At 36.5% G+C, this 17,140-nt stretch overlaps 1 protein-coding gene across 1 annotated transcript; it reads left to right on the top strand.

The window, feature by feature from the left end:
- The first annotated feature begins 8,606 nt into the window (after positions 1 to 8,606).
- On the top strand, positions 8,607 to 17,025 carry rps19 (ribosomal protein S19). Its single transcript, XM_044117993.1, has 6 exons — positions 8,607 to 8,657; positions 10,190 to 10,260; positions 10,522 to 10,622; positions 10,785 to 10,968; positions 14,658 to 14,712; positions 16,969 to 17,025. The coding sequence occupies exons 2-6, from the start codon at positions 10,190 to 10,192 to the stop codon at positions 16,996 to 16,998; spliced, it is 441 nt and encodes a 146-aa protein (XP_043973928.1). The 5' UTR covers positions 8,607 to 8,657; the 3' UTR covers positions 16,999 to 17,025.
- Positions 17,026 to 17,140: the final 115 nt, after the last annotated feature.

Genomic DNA, 17,140 nt, shown 5'->3' with positions numbered 1-17,140 from the left:
AAAAGAGGCTTTTTTGGCTTACTGCACAGCAAGTCAAAGTAAATGGCGAGTAAGAAAAGAAGAGGCAGGATAAAGACTGTCATTCCATGAACGTAGACCATAAACTGCGGGCTTAGGATAGCATCAGGAGCGCACACGCCCCAGTGGCTGCTGTGGATTTCTGCGTAGGTGAAGTTGCTCATATCCTCCACATAGAACTTTGACAAGAAACCTCCATATGGGAGGAACTTCCCAATTACCTCACGGTCATGAAAGTACCTTGGTACAGGGCTTGTTGTAAGAGGGGGTGAGGAGGTGGTCCAGTTGGCTTTTAGTCCATGACCTTCGGTGCTGAGACCAGAGCCATCACTTCTGGAGGAGCTGAGGACATCTGAGCCTATGAACTGGGCGAAGGACGAGAGAACTGATCCCAACCAGCACAACAGGACCACACACAGAGCTCGCCGACGGGTCACCACTGAAGAGTATCTGCCAGAAAGTTATAAACATGTTAGAGTAAGTTCTAAAATTAGACTCCAGTCTATAATAAAGATATCTGTATGACTTGACTTGTGACATGAAATAGCTCTAATGCCGTCAGTATCAACAACTGATGTCTCAATTAATATGCAACATCCCTTAGAGGAGTGCATTGTAACTGTTCAAATAACCTGTGAAATGCAAACCATTTGGGCAAAACAAATGCTTAATTGCCCCGTAAAGAGAATTTCAAAGTAACATATTTCAGGAAGAGTTTCATTTTTGCCAATTTGTGTCATTTACAGATCAGGGTGGACTTACTACGAAACCATGTGGCAAATCCTCTGCAGGACTGTGCAAATCTTTGGCCATCTCTGCATGAGTTTCAGAACAGCAGCACACACAGCAGCCTCTCATGCTCCAGGAAAACAATGTATATGTTTTTCTCTATGCACCATAACAGAGACAGTTTTTTCTGTCTGCTTTATATGGACACAAGGCAGGCATTCAATTTTGCATAGAGGATTGTGGATGGCTTTGTGTGAAGGAGTGTGCTGTGTCGCCAAGTGCTGAGCAGGGCAGCCCAATTGGATGAATTGGCTGAGTGAAGACTGACATAATCCAGGATTGTGCTTGAAGGAAAACTGGGCAGCAGAGATGTTTTCCTTGCATGGCTTACAGCCGATCTCCTGGAAACAACAACATCTATGCTTTTCCTGCTAATGTTTGTCCTCTGCATAACTTGATGAATTATTCACAGCTGCAAATACACGAGCAACATGTACACCAGGCTCGTAAGGCAATACTGTGTTTTTGTTTATGACTTCTTACAGGTGGACATTTTCCCCCAGCTTCTTTTGTACTGTTACATCATGAACACTTTGACTTTAGCACATGAGGCTTACAGCGATTTAGATGTGGTTCAAGGTCATTTTGTGACTTGGTGGATGAGATGTGCGTTGGCTGGTCACTCCAGGAAAGATTCATCATTGTGAAAAGTTTTCTGCATTTATAAACAATGGCTCTGACTGTGGTGCATTACAGTCTCAAACTCTTAAAAATGGCTTGGTAATCCTTACAGACTGATGGACAATAACTGAGTTCCTCACCTGTTCAGAATCCAATGTGTTCAATGTCAGATTTTATTTAAGTGATTTCTTGATTCTACAGGCATGGTAGTAATCAGGGCTAAGTGTGGCTGGTGAAATTAAACAGTGTTAGTAGTGCCTAATTAATGATTCAACAAAAGAGGTTGGGGATATATAAACTGCATTTGTATTTAGTCAGATTGGATTTATTTTAAGTTTGAATGCTTAGCTGGGTCCTCTCCATGTCTAACAACATGTTAATTTGTTACTCTGAACTGCCCTTAGGAATTAGGGCCTTGTTTTGCCTCTCTTCCCCAATGATCGTCAGACATAGGCACCAGGTTAATTTTGAATTACTAATGGTACTGTCATGTCTGTTGGATTTTAGAGTAATGTTTCTAATCTAAATCAAATTGATACAAGAGAAGATCCAAAATGTTTGTCTTCATTTGTGTTGATTTATTTTGAACAGAGTTGTTGGTATTGGTACCTAGATTTTGAACTTTTTCACACTAAGGAGAGGCATCACGACTCCCTTGTTTGCTTCTTTATTTAGAATATTTCATGTATAACATCTAACTTATACATTTTCCAATTTGGAAACTTTTTATGCTCAATTTGGATTTTGATTCTTCCATTTGTCAGACTCACCTGTCTGCCAAATGATGCTGCAGGTGGGTGTCCAGTGTGAGCAGCATTAACAGGAACATGGTAAACTGTCGGATCAGCAAAGGGCAACACACAAGTGTCATGCATGTGTAGAGACAGTGGGGTGTTCGCAGGTTGAGCAGCAGAGTTACAGGAACTCCCACTGCCCCACCCACGGCTCCAACACAGCCCAGGCACAGCCGGAGACAGGATGAAACACTTCCAGGTTGTACCCCACCACCCTGTGCTTCCTGGTGGACATCAGCCACAGCTCTGCTGCTGCTGACCGCCATGCACAATCTCACACTGAGCACAATCAGAAACAAAGAAAGAGTGCACTGGCAAAGGGAGTACAGCCAAATGAACTCCATTTCTGAAAGAAAATGAACAAAAGAAAAAAGTTATTTATAAGTTGAAAAATAGAACAGGAAAACTTTAATTTTAAGATAAAGTTAAAGAAATGTGTTTATATCAGTGCTTATGCAAATGTAGCTTTGTTTACTCCTACAGTAGTTGCTGGCATTGCCCTGAGTTCCCACAGAGGTCTTCCACAAGAATTGCTCAAGCAGCATAGATTGTTAAAAGAACGGTCAAACACAAATAGAAAGCCAAAGGAGAGAGGGAATATAAATGAGAAAAGAGTGACAAAGAGTTGAGGAAATATCGAGGTTAAGCACACTGGGTTCATGTGCAGAATACTTAAAACATTTGGGAAGAGTGCAGGAGAAAGTATTAAAAGATGCAAGTTTGTGCTCCCAATGTAAAGATAGTAGATTTTTTGATAGGTATTGGAGAACTGGAAACATGCCCAGAGAGTGAAAAGGTCAGGCTGGACCAGACTTGACAGAACTTCTCCTCTGAGGATGTGAGCTCCATGCAAACACACAACAACAAGCACCAAGCTGGGAGGCAACACAATGTTAACACTGCATTTTCCATTTTCTTTTATCCATAGTGTTGACCTTGTTTCACTTCTCCTGTGTAGTGCAGCCATTCTTTCACATATTGTCTCTCAGACACAAATAGGCCCAAACATTTAGAGTGCCTTGCAAAAGTATCCATATAATACAAAGTTCTGCACAATTCGTCTCACATTTTATGAAGCTATCTTCACAAAATCTTCAATGTATCCCACTGAGATTTCATGTAGTAGACCTATGCAAAGTAGTGCATAGTTGATAAATTGAAGGAAAAGGACACAAAGTTTTCAAAATGTTTGACAAATCAAAGTGTAATTAACTCCTTTTACTCTGACACCCCTAAATATATGTAAGTCAATTTGCCTCCAGAAGTGTAGAGAGCAAGCAACCTCATGAAGACCAAGAGACACAGTTGACATGTCAGTGGGATATTTCTAAACTTACAAGCAGCCAGTATGGAATGGAATATAAACGTATTTTCAGGTGTTAGATTTGGACAAGTCAAAGTCCAGACCTAAACTGACTTCAGAATCTGTGGCAAGACTTGAAAGCTGCTGTTCAGAGAGGCTTTTCATTGCAATCTGACTGTGTTTAAGCTCTTTCGTAAATAATCATGGGAAGACATTTCAGTCTTTTGACATGTAAAGCTTGAAGATAATTTGTAGCATTAGAAGGAGCACAAGGTAATTCAGTAAAATATTATACCCTTTTGCCATGTATAATTTTCCTTCTACTTTACAATTACCTACAAATAAAACATATAGCAGAATTCCTCAAGTATACATTAACATTTGTGGCTGTTACAGATTGAAATGTGAAAACGTCAAGAGGTGTGAGTACTTTTTAGGGCGCTGCATGCACACCAGTCAATTATACCAGTTCACTTCTCCACCTCGATAAGTAATTTTCCGCATTCATAATGATTGGCTGCAAGTTTTAGTACAATTTCTAAACAAAAGTTTTAAAAAAATCAAAGTGGAGAAAAATTCAAACAGCAGATTTGCTGCCTCGTTATGTGACTTGTCTGTTCAATGTAATTAGTTTGACCTTTTCGAAACATTTGTAGTTAGACATCACCTCAATAGTGGTCATGGTTTGAATAACGCCAATATTCCACTTCATAATCACTTTATACAGTCGTCTCCTGTCTTGCCATCTGAAGTGCTTGGGCAGAATTGATTTACTGACCTAATTATTAAGCTTTAATCCTCTGTGTGAGTTTTCAATTCAAATTGTTAGTTGGAGTCTTGGAGTGTAAGTAATTGTCTTCGTTCATCAATCAATCTATTACAATTAATGATGTCAAACTTTTCAGCAACTGGTTAAAAAAGATATGAAAAGGTCATAGTTACCCAGATGTTTGTGTGATTTCAGGAAGGCAATCAGAGGAAAAAGAAAAGAACTATTACCTGTTTAAAGCCTTGGTATGAGGCTGATGCAATATACAAGGCTCTTATCGGTCTTCTTTAAGTCTAAGCTGTCTTTTTTTTATTTCCCTTCAGGATCTCTGTCCCCTCCTCACGCTGTCTACACCCTCACTGACACAATGAACCTGATTTATAAACCTCCTGCTTATCAACCCACCTTCTATCTCTCTCCTGTCTCTGCAAACATATCAATTGTGTCAATGTTGGAGCACAGCTGCCCTTTCCATCTAAGATGTGCAAAGGGCAACAGCACCTCTGCCATCCAGACAACTATGCAAATAAAGGAGCACAGGCACACACTAAAATAAGGTGAAGCAAAGAGAAGCCATAATCACTTAATTTTCACTCTTTTTTTTCTTTCTTGGTTCGGTTTGTGTAGGATGGTAGAGATAAGAGCTCTTAATCAGTATGCTATTTTGTAGGTGGAATGAATGAAGAATCAAACTAAGAACACCTAAGCTGTATTCACCAAAATCTGTCACATTGAATAAGCTAGAAAATATTTTTGTGTATAATCCTGATCATACTTTTGAAACTCCTATTTCAATTTGCTGAATTGAAAAGAAAACAAGAGACAAAAAAAATACAGTAAGAAATTTATTGAAAGGGACCATAAAACTCCAAACAGGCTGTTTATCAGATAACTGGAGATTTTTCAATGACAAAAAAGAGAACTAATAATGTTATAAAGACTCAGTTGTGAGTAGGACTGAAGTTTGTTTGAACCGAGTTTTTCCACTGGTGGGAACACTGCTCCATGTGATGATGGCTTCAAGAACAGCATCACTAGGTTGAAATTCTGTTAATGTAAATCTTCCCTCTCATCCATCCCCAAAAAACTTCTATGAGTTTTTGATCAAGGGACCTTGCAGAAGAAAAACATTCTTCTCCTTGAAGAACCCAGTGATTGCAAGACAAACCATAGTTGCCCTCTGTAACATCTTCATATTGGCAGTTGCAGTTTGACGCCCCTGGCGCCATTGCAGGGAGTGAAAAAAAAGAGCTTCCAGATCATAATGAATTCTTGTCCACTGTGCCAGGCAGAAAACATTTCCTTGCGAAGTCCAAACAGGCAGGTTTATGTGAGGGACGAGACCAGGGCTATGTTCTTTAAGCACCTCTTTGACAGATACGACTCCATTGTTATTGGGCAATAATTGGGTTAGTGATCTAAGAGTCTGAATTTGAGCTATGACTTGATATTTGTAAAACTGATTTTAGGATCTTTTCAAAAACTAGCTGTCCTGCTGTGTCCAAATTCAGCACTGATACACTTTTGAGGTTAGTGGTCCTACATTTTTAATTGGCTGGTGAACAGCCTGTTTGAGTTTAAATTGTGTTTTCCATCATTTGACAACTTGCATATTTTTCCTCTTTCTTCTTTCTGTATTATAAAACTACAAACAAAATTCAAAACATTATAAATATCTTAATTCCTATTTTTCCAGTCTCAAGATTTTCAGTAGTGTATTTCAGGAGGATAATTAACTGGAATCAACACTAAAATTAATCCACACTGCTCTTACAGCAATCAACCTAAACACAAGGTAAATTTGTTATTAATCACAGTAATGTGCACTTTGTAATGACTAATTAAGTAAAAGAAACACAATTATGTAAAAACAAAACAAAAAAATCTAATTCTATTCTTGAACTAAATACCTAAGTAATGTCCAGCAAAATGTAAGCAACAAACATTTATCACAATCAAATCTCAAAAAGGTAAGCAGTCCTCTTTCACATACTTTTCAAGCAAAATCTTCTTGGTGGATTCTTCAGGTTCATTTCTCATCTCCAGACTCTGCAGAGCTGCTGAAAGCAGCATCTACTGCATGGGTAGGACACATCTCACAGTCCGGTCAACCAATTAAAAGTGGATTTGGGATAATTTAAGAACTATGTCACATGAGACAGCCACATTTTTTAAAAAATGTCATTTTTATATATCTTCTTTAGACTAACAAACTAGAACTTTAGTTATAGTACAATCTCATGACTAAGACTTTAATTATCAATAAGTAACAATTAATGATCGATTATTTTAACAGACATTCTGACAAAGCTTTTTGAAAATAAACATTTAGCAAGGCTATCTGCTCCTGAAATTTTTAGATCCCAGGTGTCCACTTATTTAAAACAAGGTTAATTTGATTATCTATAAATGAAGGACATTTTGAAAGGATTGGAGAAAAGCATTTCTGTAGGTTGAAAGGATAAGTTGCAAGTGTTCACATGCACTATAACTCTATATAAGCAGTTAAAATTTTGCCTTATGGTAAATTAATCCACTGATTTTGAAATAGTCAGACAAATTAAAAAAAAACAACACTTTTAACAACAACTAAGGAATAAAGCCCGAAGCTACTTCGATTATTTATTTATATTTTAGGAATGTTCATCTTTCATTTTAATGTAATGCAAATGATTTTCCTTGAACTGCAGAGTGAAGCCTTTTATGCTCAAAGCTCAAGTCTGTGCACAAATTATTCTACCAACAGTGCTATGCTCCAGGCAGGGGCACACTGACCTGAATCAACAAACTGCCTTTCACAAAAACACATATCCAACATGGAAATGAGGTACAGAAATCAGAATAGTAGCTTAAATCCTGATGGAGTCTTCAATGTAAGTACTGTTCATCTTGGAATTAGGTCCTAAAAGGAGCCTTGTTGAAAAAATTACATTAAATTTAATGAGCAGTAAAATAAAACAATGAATTGTGTTTACAGACTTTCACTTTAAAACCCTGTAACAACAAGATCTCTAGCAATGGAGCAACCAAATAAATAATTCCCTTTTAACTGTTTTTTTTATTATCATTATTTGTTTATGCTCCTAAAAAGTGGTTGGTGACAGATTATATGTAATTGGTTTTTGAAGTCAGAGATTACATGAAAATTAATTACATTTTGATGATGTCTATTAAAGACTGCAATAACAATGTTGAACTAAAAATGATGAGGTTCATGAAGGAAATTGTATGGGAGAATACTTAATTTCACAAGTTCGAACTAATTAACATTGCATTTTAAAATTTTATATTATTTACATTAAACATTGAAGACATTAAGCAATGTTTTCTTATAGTTCAATGTAACAATATGCAGAAATAAAAAAAACCTCATTAACACATATTTTATAATATGTCTATATTTGATTGGATAAAAATATTATTTGAAGTTTAATCGTACTTGTAAATGTACAACCTTCTAAACATTATTTTTTTGCATAACTTAGCTTATTTTGTAAACATACAATGCAATAAACAACTTCGCAAATAAAAAAAAAGAAAAACAAAGTGAAATATTTAATATAAACCACCTGGATATTACTATATTACAAACTAAATGCTTGCAAGACAGAAAAAATAGTGTGCAACAAATAGAGGTGCACAGTATAATGAATCACATTGTCAATATGTACAGTGCCATTTGCATGACAACCTGAGGAGTTAATACTAAGTAGAACTGCTTTTCTGTGTGTACATCTGAAAATCTTTGATTTACCCTATTTTTCTTAGCTCAAACTGTGACTAGATGGATAAAAGTTACTTTAAAGTGTTGCAACACATTCTCTTTTTAATTTCAGTCTGGACTTTGACTGGGCCATTGTAGCACATCAGTACACTTTGAATTAAATACCACAATTCCACTGTAGTTCTGGTTAAGTGTTTAGTGAACTTCCATCCCAGCTTCAAGCCTTGCTGAAGAACGGAAAAGCATATTGAAAAGCATCACCACCATGTTTCACAGTGGAGGCGAAGTGTTCATTTCACTATTTAGGTGAATTCTGAAGACGTGTTTACTCTAGTATTTATTTACGTATTGAATTGAACAGGATTGAACACATTAGGGATGGTAAATAAAGAAGAATAACTGTCAACTTTCCATGTGTCTTTATGTGCCCATTTCACTGTCTGTTTTTTTTTGTTTGTTTTGTTTTTGTTTTATTTTATTAATTATATTTCAATTGTTACTTTATTGTATTTTCTGTAAACAATTGCAACAATTGCAGCAGGAAGCACTTATGTCTCGCGAGAAAAAACAAGATTTACCCGTTTCAATACGGGTGGGAAACCCCGTTCCTCCCTCTTCCCTCCGCTGTCCACAAGCGAGGTAAATCGCTGTTTTTCTCTTATCACATTTATGTTCATAAATATCTTCAGTACCTATAAGTTTGCTTTTTAGACCCACCCTGCTGAGGTATAATGCCTATTTAACTGAAGTGTTTGGTAGTTGTCGTAAATAGTTGAATATGACTCTTAGTTTTTAAGTATTTTAAGAGTGCTGATTTTCAGTGTGCTGGTAGAAATGGCTGCCCCCATGCTGCCTCATTTGGCCTGCTACCGCACTTGACTGTCTTTTACTCTTAATATGTTATTTGGTTACACCATGTGTGTATCATAGCTTATTTGGTGAAGTATATTGGTTTACAGGCTTTACTGAATAGTGTTTTACGTCAAGAGTGGTAGTAAGCCAACATGCGACTTTGAAGCTAACATGCCGGCTACATTTGTTAGCTCTCTAAGTGTACTAGATCTGACTTTGTGTATAGGTAATAATGCATATTTGTTTTAAGTTTACTTTTTAATTAAATTCGTAAATATATTCCCAACACTTGTGTTTAATACTGGATAAGCACAACAAGGGACATGATCAGCCAATTAGCCGGTAGCTAGGAAGCTAATGCACAGGTACTCGTGACGTTGTGTGCTTTTTGTTCCTAGTGAAATAAAATTGAGTTAAATATTAAGATTAAAATCACACCATTACTGTTGTTGTTTTCCGGCATTCGGGTGAAGATAATAAAAATTCATTTCATTGCAGTTAATGCCAGCACATGGAGCTTCTTGCATAGGATGCTTGCTGTGTATTAAACCTTAATGGCTTCAGAAGTTTGAACATCATCATTTAATGAAAAATTAGAACAAAAAATAAAGAAATAACTTATTGAGCCACCTTTAACTTTTAAAGCTTACGTGTTTTCTGTCATTGTAAAAATATCATCCTTAATTTAGTTACCCATTTCAAACCTACATGAAATCACTTACTATATTGTAATCCCATTCCTTGTCAAATGTGCACAGTTTTGTTGAGCTAAATGCTGAAATTCAGGAGGAACAGTGGGGTTAAGGCAAAATCAAGTGGGGGCAAAGTGTTTATGCATATTGTTGAATATTATAATAGATTTTATATCATACAGCCATTGTCTTATAGCTCCATGTTTAATTTACACCCTGAACAACATTACTAATGCATATGCTGTGTGCAGGCTAGTATTGCATGTGGAAGGACCTTTGTTATTCATAGCATTGTTTCAAATGTGATCACTAATGTACTTAATACTACTTAATATTTTCTTCTGCAATTTGTGATATTCTCAAACCATTTCTAAGTTATTCTCTCAAATTTCTTTTACATTTAATAATAGTCCTAATCTCTATAAATAACATTTTATTGTTGAAAAATGTTGATTTTTATTTTGTATGCTGTTTTTTTATTTGTCTTGAATATAATGTCTGTTTCCTGTATTTCATGGTACTGCTATTTGATTTCCTAATTCTGGGCTTAAAGAAATGCATATCTTATCCCGACTGATCTAACATTGTACTGTCATGTATAATGATGTGATGTTTAATCTCTTGCAGATGCCTGGTGTTACAGTGAAAGACGTTAACCAGCAGGAGTTTGTCCGTGCCCTTGCGGCTTTCCTGAAGAAGTCAGTATTATTTACCTGTTAATGTGACATTTTTATAGATTGTTACTAAATTGTATTTTGCATCTGTTTTTTAGAACTTTCACAGAGTCTTTGTTCTTGTCTCTCTTCCATAGTGTCATTTGTGGATTAACTTTCTCTTATTTCTTTGTATGTTTGAATTACTTGGGTTGTTGGAAACTGCTGATGTGAATTTTGTGTTGTTAGCTCAATTTAAAAAGTAGATTTTATCAGATTTGATGCTGATGTTTTTCTCCCCTCCAGGTCAGGAAAGCTGAAGGTGCCTGACTGGGTGGACCTTGTCAAGCTGGGTAAGCACAAAGAGCTTTCCCCCAGTGATGAGAACTGGTTCTACATCAGAGCTGGTAAGTCTGAATATCTTTTGTGATTGAAATAATTTTCTGTACTGTAGGAGAGCAGTAATTTGCATGATTGTTTTTTACGTGGAACAACTTGACTTTTGTTTTAATTTGCCACTGCATGGGGTTAACAATACCCGATTTATTATTCTTAATCTTTCTCTGCAGCATCTACAGTTCGCCACCTGTATCTCAGAGGGGGTGCTGGTGTTGGCTCCATGACTAAGATCTATGGTGGTCGCAAAAGGAACGGTGTGTGCCCTGCCCACTACAGTGTTGGCTCAAAAAATGTGGCTCGCAAGGTGCTGCAGGCTCTTGAGCTCCTCAAGATGATTGAGAAGGATCCCAATGGGTAAGTGATGTTATGCATCAGCTTCTCTTACAAATATCTGTGAACAGGGAGTTCTATTCTTACTTGGGTGCACCTGTTTGTATTTAATGTTTTGAAGAGTTTAGCAAAATAAGTGTTTTATGATGGGTTGTATTTATTTATTTTTGCTTTAGGCAATATTTCATTTCAAAGAGATGAAAGCATAGATTATAGATCCTAAACCTGTTCTAGGTTGCCTTAAAGTTTTGATTCGACATGTTGTACAATTCTATGCAGGATGGATTCATTTTCTTTTCATTTTTTGCAGTGAAAGGCATCATTTTCATCAATTTCTTATTGTAGCTTGATCACGTTATGGTAATGAGACACAGCCTCCAAATGTTTTTATTTTACAACATATTTTGTTTGCTCTGCATTGTTGACTTAGTATGTCCATAATTAAAGGATATTAGTCTGGTTTAAAACTTGAGCTGGTGTCTAAATGTTAGAGAGCTTTGCAGAAATGTCATACCATCCTCAACAGAAGTTATAACAAAGTCCATGTAATTTTTCTGCAGTTGGGATGTGAAACTGATGAGATTTACTAGTAGTATTCTAGTTTGAAGCACTAGAACTCCAGAGTAAATAGTTTTACATTTTATTGAGCTGAATTAAAATGATTGTTTTTAAACATGTTGCTCGTTAATAGGCCTATCACAATAGCAAATTTTGCTGATTGATTAATTGTCTCAAAAATGATTGCGATAAACAATAATATTGTTTGAAGACCTTTTTACACTGATTTAATGGAAATGATGTAACAATTCATGCGATTTCCTGCCAAAGATAGATGCACTTTATTTTCAAAAAAACACTCAACACTGGAACTGATAAAATAAACAAAACAACCAAAAATAAAATGGATTCTCAGTCTCCACTAACAAAAATGTACTTGAATAAAAACACCAAAGTGTAAATAAATGTTGCATTCAACCAAGAGTTCAGATTATAAAGTCTGTTTACCATATTGCCCTTCACTAATCATTAGATTTAAATAGAGAAGATGGGCGCATGATGCAGTAGTTCACACTACACATTAGTTCACACGTACATTTCCCCCTTACGACAATCTTTGAACTTTGATCGTTGTAAGATTGTCACTTGCGATTTCGAAACCGATCATCCTGTAGTGTGTGGTGTGTTACAGTAGATCGTCGTGGCACTCCGATCTAAATCAAGGGTTTTCTCCGACTGGGAGCATTAACACAGCCTGTTGAATGTGACAGGTAGCTAATCAGAAAGTGCGGATTCTCCTCCAAGCTTTCAGAGGGGAAATTACAGAGGGGAATTCCAAACAGCTGACACAGGGTGGATATTGGAGATATGTGGAAACAACATTAATGTTTATAAAACATTTCGTGCCAAGAATATAGAAATGACGAGGAGAGGAGTTAGAGCAACATTGTTACCGCAGTTGATAAACCCGGTAACTTTACAGCTGTTCTTTAACGTGACATGAATAGGTTGTAATGATTTTCATTCAGTCAGGACGTTACGCTGACACTAGAGCCACATGCATTGCAGGTAGATTGTAGTAAGCATTGTAGCCATTATTTGGTGACCATTGTTGGACACCACACGGCATGATCAAACCCGATCGAAACATTATACCTAGGATTTCTGTCGGCTAATATGTGATCTCTCAGGTTTTGAAAATGGGCCGACAATCAGCCGACAGCTCTAAGATTGTGTAGTGTGCGCTGGACATTACACTAAGGAAATGAGGAAGGGAGGGTCAGTGGAGAGCCCTGGAGTTGAGCCTTTTTTCATTTAGCATCATCAACAGAAAGAGTAAAAGGCTGGAAGAGATGATAAAGGCGATAATTAAAATGATGTTGATAGTTTTAATTTGTCATACGATTAATTGATTCATCGTTTATCGTGACAGGCCTACTCGTTAATGTAGAAATGCTCTGTATTGTTGTACATCAGAAATGTCCAGCAAATGTCTGGCTTTTTGAATTAAATGTTTAGTAGTTCAACATTTTTTTAAATATATAACTCATAAAGGTTGCACCAAATATACTGATTCATTTTCCGCAAGAGATGATTCAGTGGATTCTCCATTTGCTCAGGTGAAACTTGGTCTCATTTTGTCAACTTGTATTTTTAACATTGAGTAAACTTTCAAAAATATTTATTCCCGCAACTAAACCAGTCCTGATTATGACTATGTTGGCTGTAGAAGATGCTTTTGCACTCTTATGAAATTGAATTGAAAACCTCAGTACTTTATTAGCCAGGTAGTTGCAAAATTAGGTTCCACAATAAGAGGAATAAATTAATGATAAAGGTTTATTTGGCTTTGAGCTTGCTTATACTTATTTGAATAAATATTTAATTGTTCATTGCAAATGTAGGTTTTGATTAAATAAAATGTACTAAGCCCATGATTAAAACTGTTGGTATTTCAAACTAAAACAAAAGCCAAACTTTTCCAACAGTTGTATTATTGTCGGTCTCGGATGTGTGAAGTTTGGTGGCGAGGAAATGATCGTACCAGGGTTGTTTTCAGTAGCTGGTGTCGCCCTCTTGGCTCCTGTGAATGAGCTCCTGATGATTTTCATTCACTCTGCCTCAGTATGTGGGAGCCGGGTCATATTTTGTCACAGCGCTCCATAACTGCTGAAAAAGAAAAAGATAGAGTAAAGTAAAAGGGGAAAATGAGCACAACAGCTTAAGATGAAATTATGGATAAAATACTGCCAGTTTGACAATATTTTGGATATTTAAAACAAAGGACTAATCCTGACATCAACTGACATAAAATGCTTATATTGTGATACGTTTTTCGCCCAGCCCTAGTTTTTATCTTCAAAACTCCTTATATATAAGCACTTGGGTTTTTTCAGTTGTGCTGCTTAATAGCTAAACATTCTGTCAGCTTTTACAGCTCTGAGAAACAAATATAGATATATTTCTCTGTGTATTCAAAAGGTATATTTTTTTTATTTTCCTTTTCTGACTTTTGCTATATTCAGAAAGGATGCTTCAGCTTGGAACAGAGTTGCATTTTAGAGCAGTAGATGGGAACACAAATTACACATGAGCAAAACACAGCTTGTTAACAAAACAGCCTTTGGTTAATCACTGTCTGGCTCTTGATGTTTTTTAATGAAAGCAAAACGGCTCGAAACGAGACGGTAAAAACCAACATTTTATTAATGACTCTGGAGGCAAGTGAAAACAAAATCTAGATTGGACGTCTTGGGAAAAACCCAGAATGTGTCTTCAAACATTTCTGTCCTAACAACTGTTTCTCCTTTCTGTTGTGCCTTTATTGAAGCTAATGCTGCCCCTTGGAAACACTGTTGCTATTCTTTGACATAAACGGCGAGCTAACTGCCTGTTAGCAGACACCAATTCTCATCTTTTTTCTTTGAAACGGTTACTTTCAAAACGGTGATTAAAAACTGCTGGGTTTTTGGAACTGCAACCCAGCAATTGAGATGTAATTACACAACAAAACAATTGATTGTCATTTGTTTTAAAGTGCACCTGAAGCATAATTGTAAATTAGCCTTTTGAGTTTTTTTGTTCCCTCCCTAGTTTTGCATCTCCTATTGGAGAATTGATTAGCAGTTTACATGTGTCACTTGGTCGATAGGGTATAGATAAATTCAGAGATTGATCTCTTTTTTTTTTTTTTTTTTTTCTTCCTTCCTTTTTAGTGGCCGAAGGCTGACTTCCCAAGGAACAAGAGACCTGGACAGAATTGCTGGCCAGGTGAGAAACTGTCTTCTGCATAAATTGTCCCACAATTTACTCATAATTTGGTTCTTGTTTTATACTAAAACTATAGTGATTGCATTTCTAATTTTCCTTTTTTATAACAGTAAAATGAATATTTATGAGTTTTCTCTAATGCATTTTATTAACTCTGCAGACGTTGGGAGAAAAATGCATTTAAATCAAAATCAAAGCAGGAAATGTTTTCTGCATAATTTCTGTAAAATGATGACCTTCACACTATTTGTCGACATCATTAGCTGTAGCTAATGATATCGACAAATCTATCAAAAATTTCTTCAATTAGTCCATAGTAATTTTAATCAAACTCGGCTGTCTGTAGGTGAGAAATGTGTCAGCACCAGTCCTTGTTTAACTGGACCTTCTCATGCCTTTATCACGGTGGATACATCACCCTGATGCTTCAGCATTACCATATAAATTAAAATTAGGCCACCAGATACCAGAGATCCTTTTTCTTGAACTAGCTCATTTTTATTTTGACGTTCTTCAGCACATTTGCCAACAGAGGGACCCTATTGGTGTAAATTTACACCAATAATTTGTACTGCTGTTTTAGTTGTTTAGATGTTCATTCATTGCAGTTGTACCAGTGGTTGAAACATTGTTGTCCAAACAACTTTCTGTTTTGCATCTCACTTTCTGGAGTCTTTAAAATCTGGAACATATTGAATTTGCTTTTCGTTCTGTCTGGTTAAGTATGAGTAAAATAATTTCCATCTGGATTAGCTCAATTAGTGAATGGTGTAAATTTGTCAAATTTATTTAAATAATGAATGGCCAAATATTAGAAATCACAAATGGTCAATTTGGAAGCTTTTTAGCCTGCTTTAGATCAGGTTTTAAAACAGGTTCTCTGGTATTTAAATTGGGCCAAATTTAGATTTCAAAACTGATTTTGCTCACTCTGCAACAAATAAAAGGTCTCAGATTATTATTTCTAGTATAGGATAATCTAATCCAGATTGAACAACAGTTGAGAATTTTCAAAGGATTTATGTGAGTTGGTTCAAATGTCAACCAAGCAGTGAAAAGCCTGTTATCACACTGCATGACCCGAGGCCAACTTCACAGTTGTGTGGTTTTATCTTTTGTGCGACATGCAGACTATAAAGCTCATCAATCTTTTACCCTCTAATGCCAAATATGTTATAAAACCAGCTACAGATGTGTAACAGGAAGATGGGTCCAGTAGGAATTCTCATTTGCTTAAAAATTTATGTGGTTATGATTTCTCTAGATGTGACCTAGCTTATGAGAGAACAATGTGCGTTATAGGTTTGTAAATCAGACTCATTGCTGAAATAAAATGCTTCGATCTTGCACTTCTAAGCATTTTAATGTTATTCCATCCTCAGTTTTTTTTTTTTTTTTTCAGTAGCTCAGTTTAGTGACAAACGGAGTGAAGCATTAAGCTTTTGAAATTATCACAAGGTTGCTGTTGTGGCTTTGATGCTGCGTCGTGTCAACGGCAGGAAGACGCCAGCCCCCTGTGTCACTTTGACATGCAACGCTTTTCTGGAGGCGCTTGTCCTGGGGCAGATTTTCTTCTGCAGCACGTTATTAGAATCATTGCCCTTAGTTTAAAAACAAACCCTCACAGTTGGGCCTTGTCAAAAATCAAGAGAAGCAGCAACGTCTTGACAAGCCAAGGGTAAAAAGGGGTAAACATGAGAAGGGAATTTCATGCTTGGCGAGTTTGCCGTATGGCACCAGTTTTCTCCTTGTTTACCCATACTAATGAGCAGTATGCAGATGAGCAGACCTGAGCCGGCCCCGCCTTCCTGCCTGCTGCACTAAACTTGGCAAGATGTTGGCGCGGCTCAACTTAACTCTCTTTATGTAGCTTCTAATGGCTTATTCATTCATCGCAACTCTTCTGCTCTGTATTATAGTATTAATGTTGATATTACCCACAACTCTAACAGAACGATTTCTTTTCCAAGATCTGTTCCTCTTAAATCCTTGTGAATTGATGGTAAGTTGCTCCCATGTGTTGCAGGCACTGTTTGAAACACTATTGCAGAAACTGAAATGGGTGGAAATTAGAAGTAAAAGATGAACAAATGGGAGATTAAGCAGATGGGAAGTTTGATTAGATTGGAGTTGAAGGAGATTAAATGGTTAGCCATTTGTACCATCCATATGCCCCACTTCCCCAAACTCACAAATTTGTAGCAGCAGCAGAGCTGAAATTAAAAATATAATAACATATTGTTTTCTTCTCCACAGGTTGCAGCTGCAAACAAGAAGTCTGTTTAATAAACCTTTTTCTGGACAAAGTCAAAATTGGTGTGTGTATTATTTGAGAAAAAAAGAACATTAAATCATGTTTGGCATAAAGGTTTTTGGGTTTTTTTCCTGTTTTTTTTTTTTTTGGGAGGGGGGGGGGGTATAGACGGTA

Source organism: Gambusia affinis, linkage group LG05, assembly GCF_019740435.1.
Source record: "Gambusia affinis linkage group LG05, SWU_Gaff_1.0, whole genome shotgun sequence".
Lineage (NCBI taxonomy): Eukaryota > Metazoa > Chordata > Actinopteri > Cyprinodontiformes > Poeciliidae > Gambusia > Gambusia affinis.
Note: the sequence above shows the minus strand (reverse complement) of the source record. Positions and strands in the feature narration are given on the sequence as shown.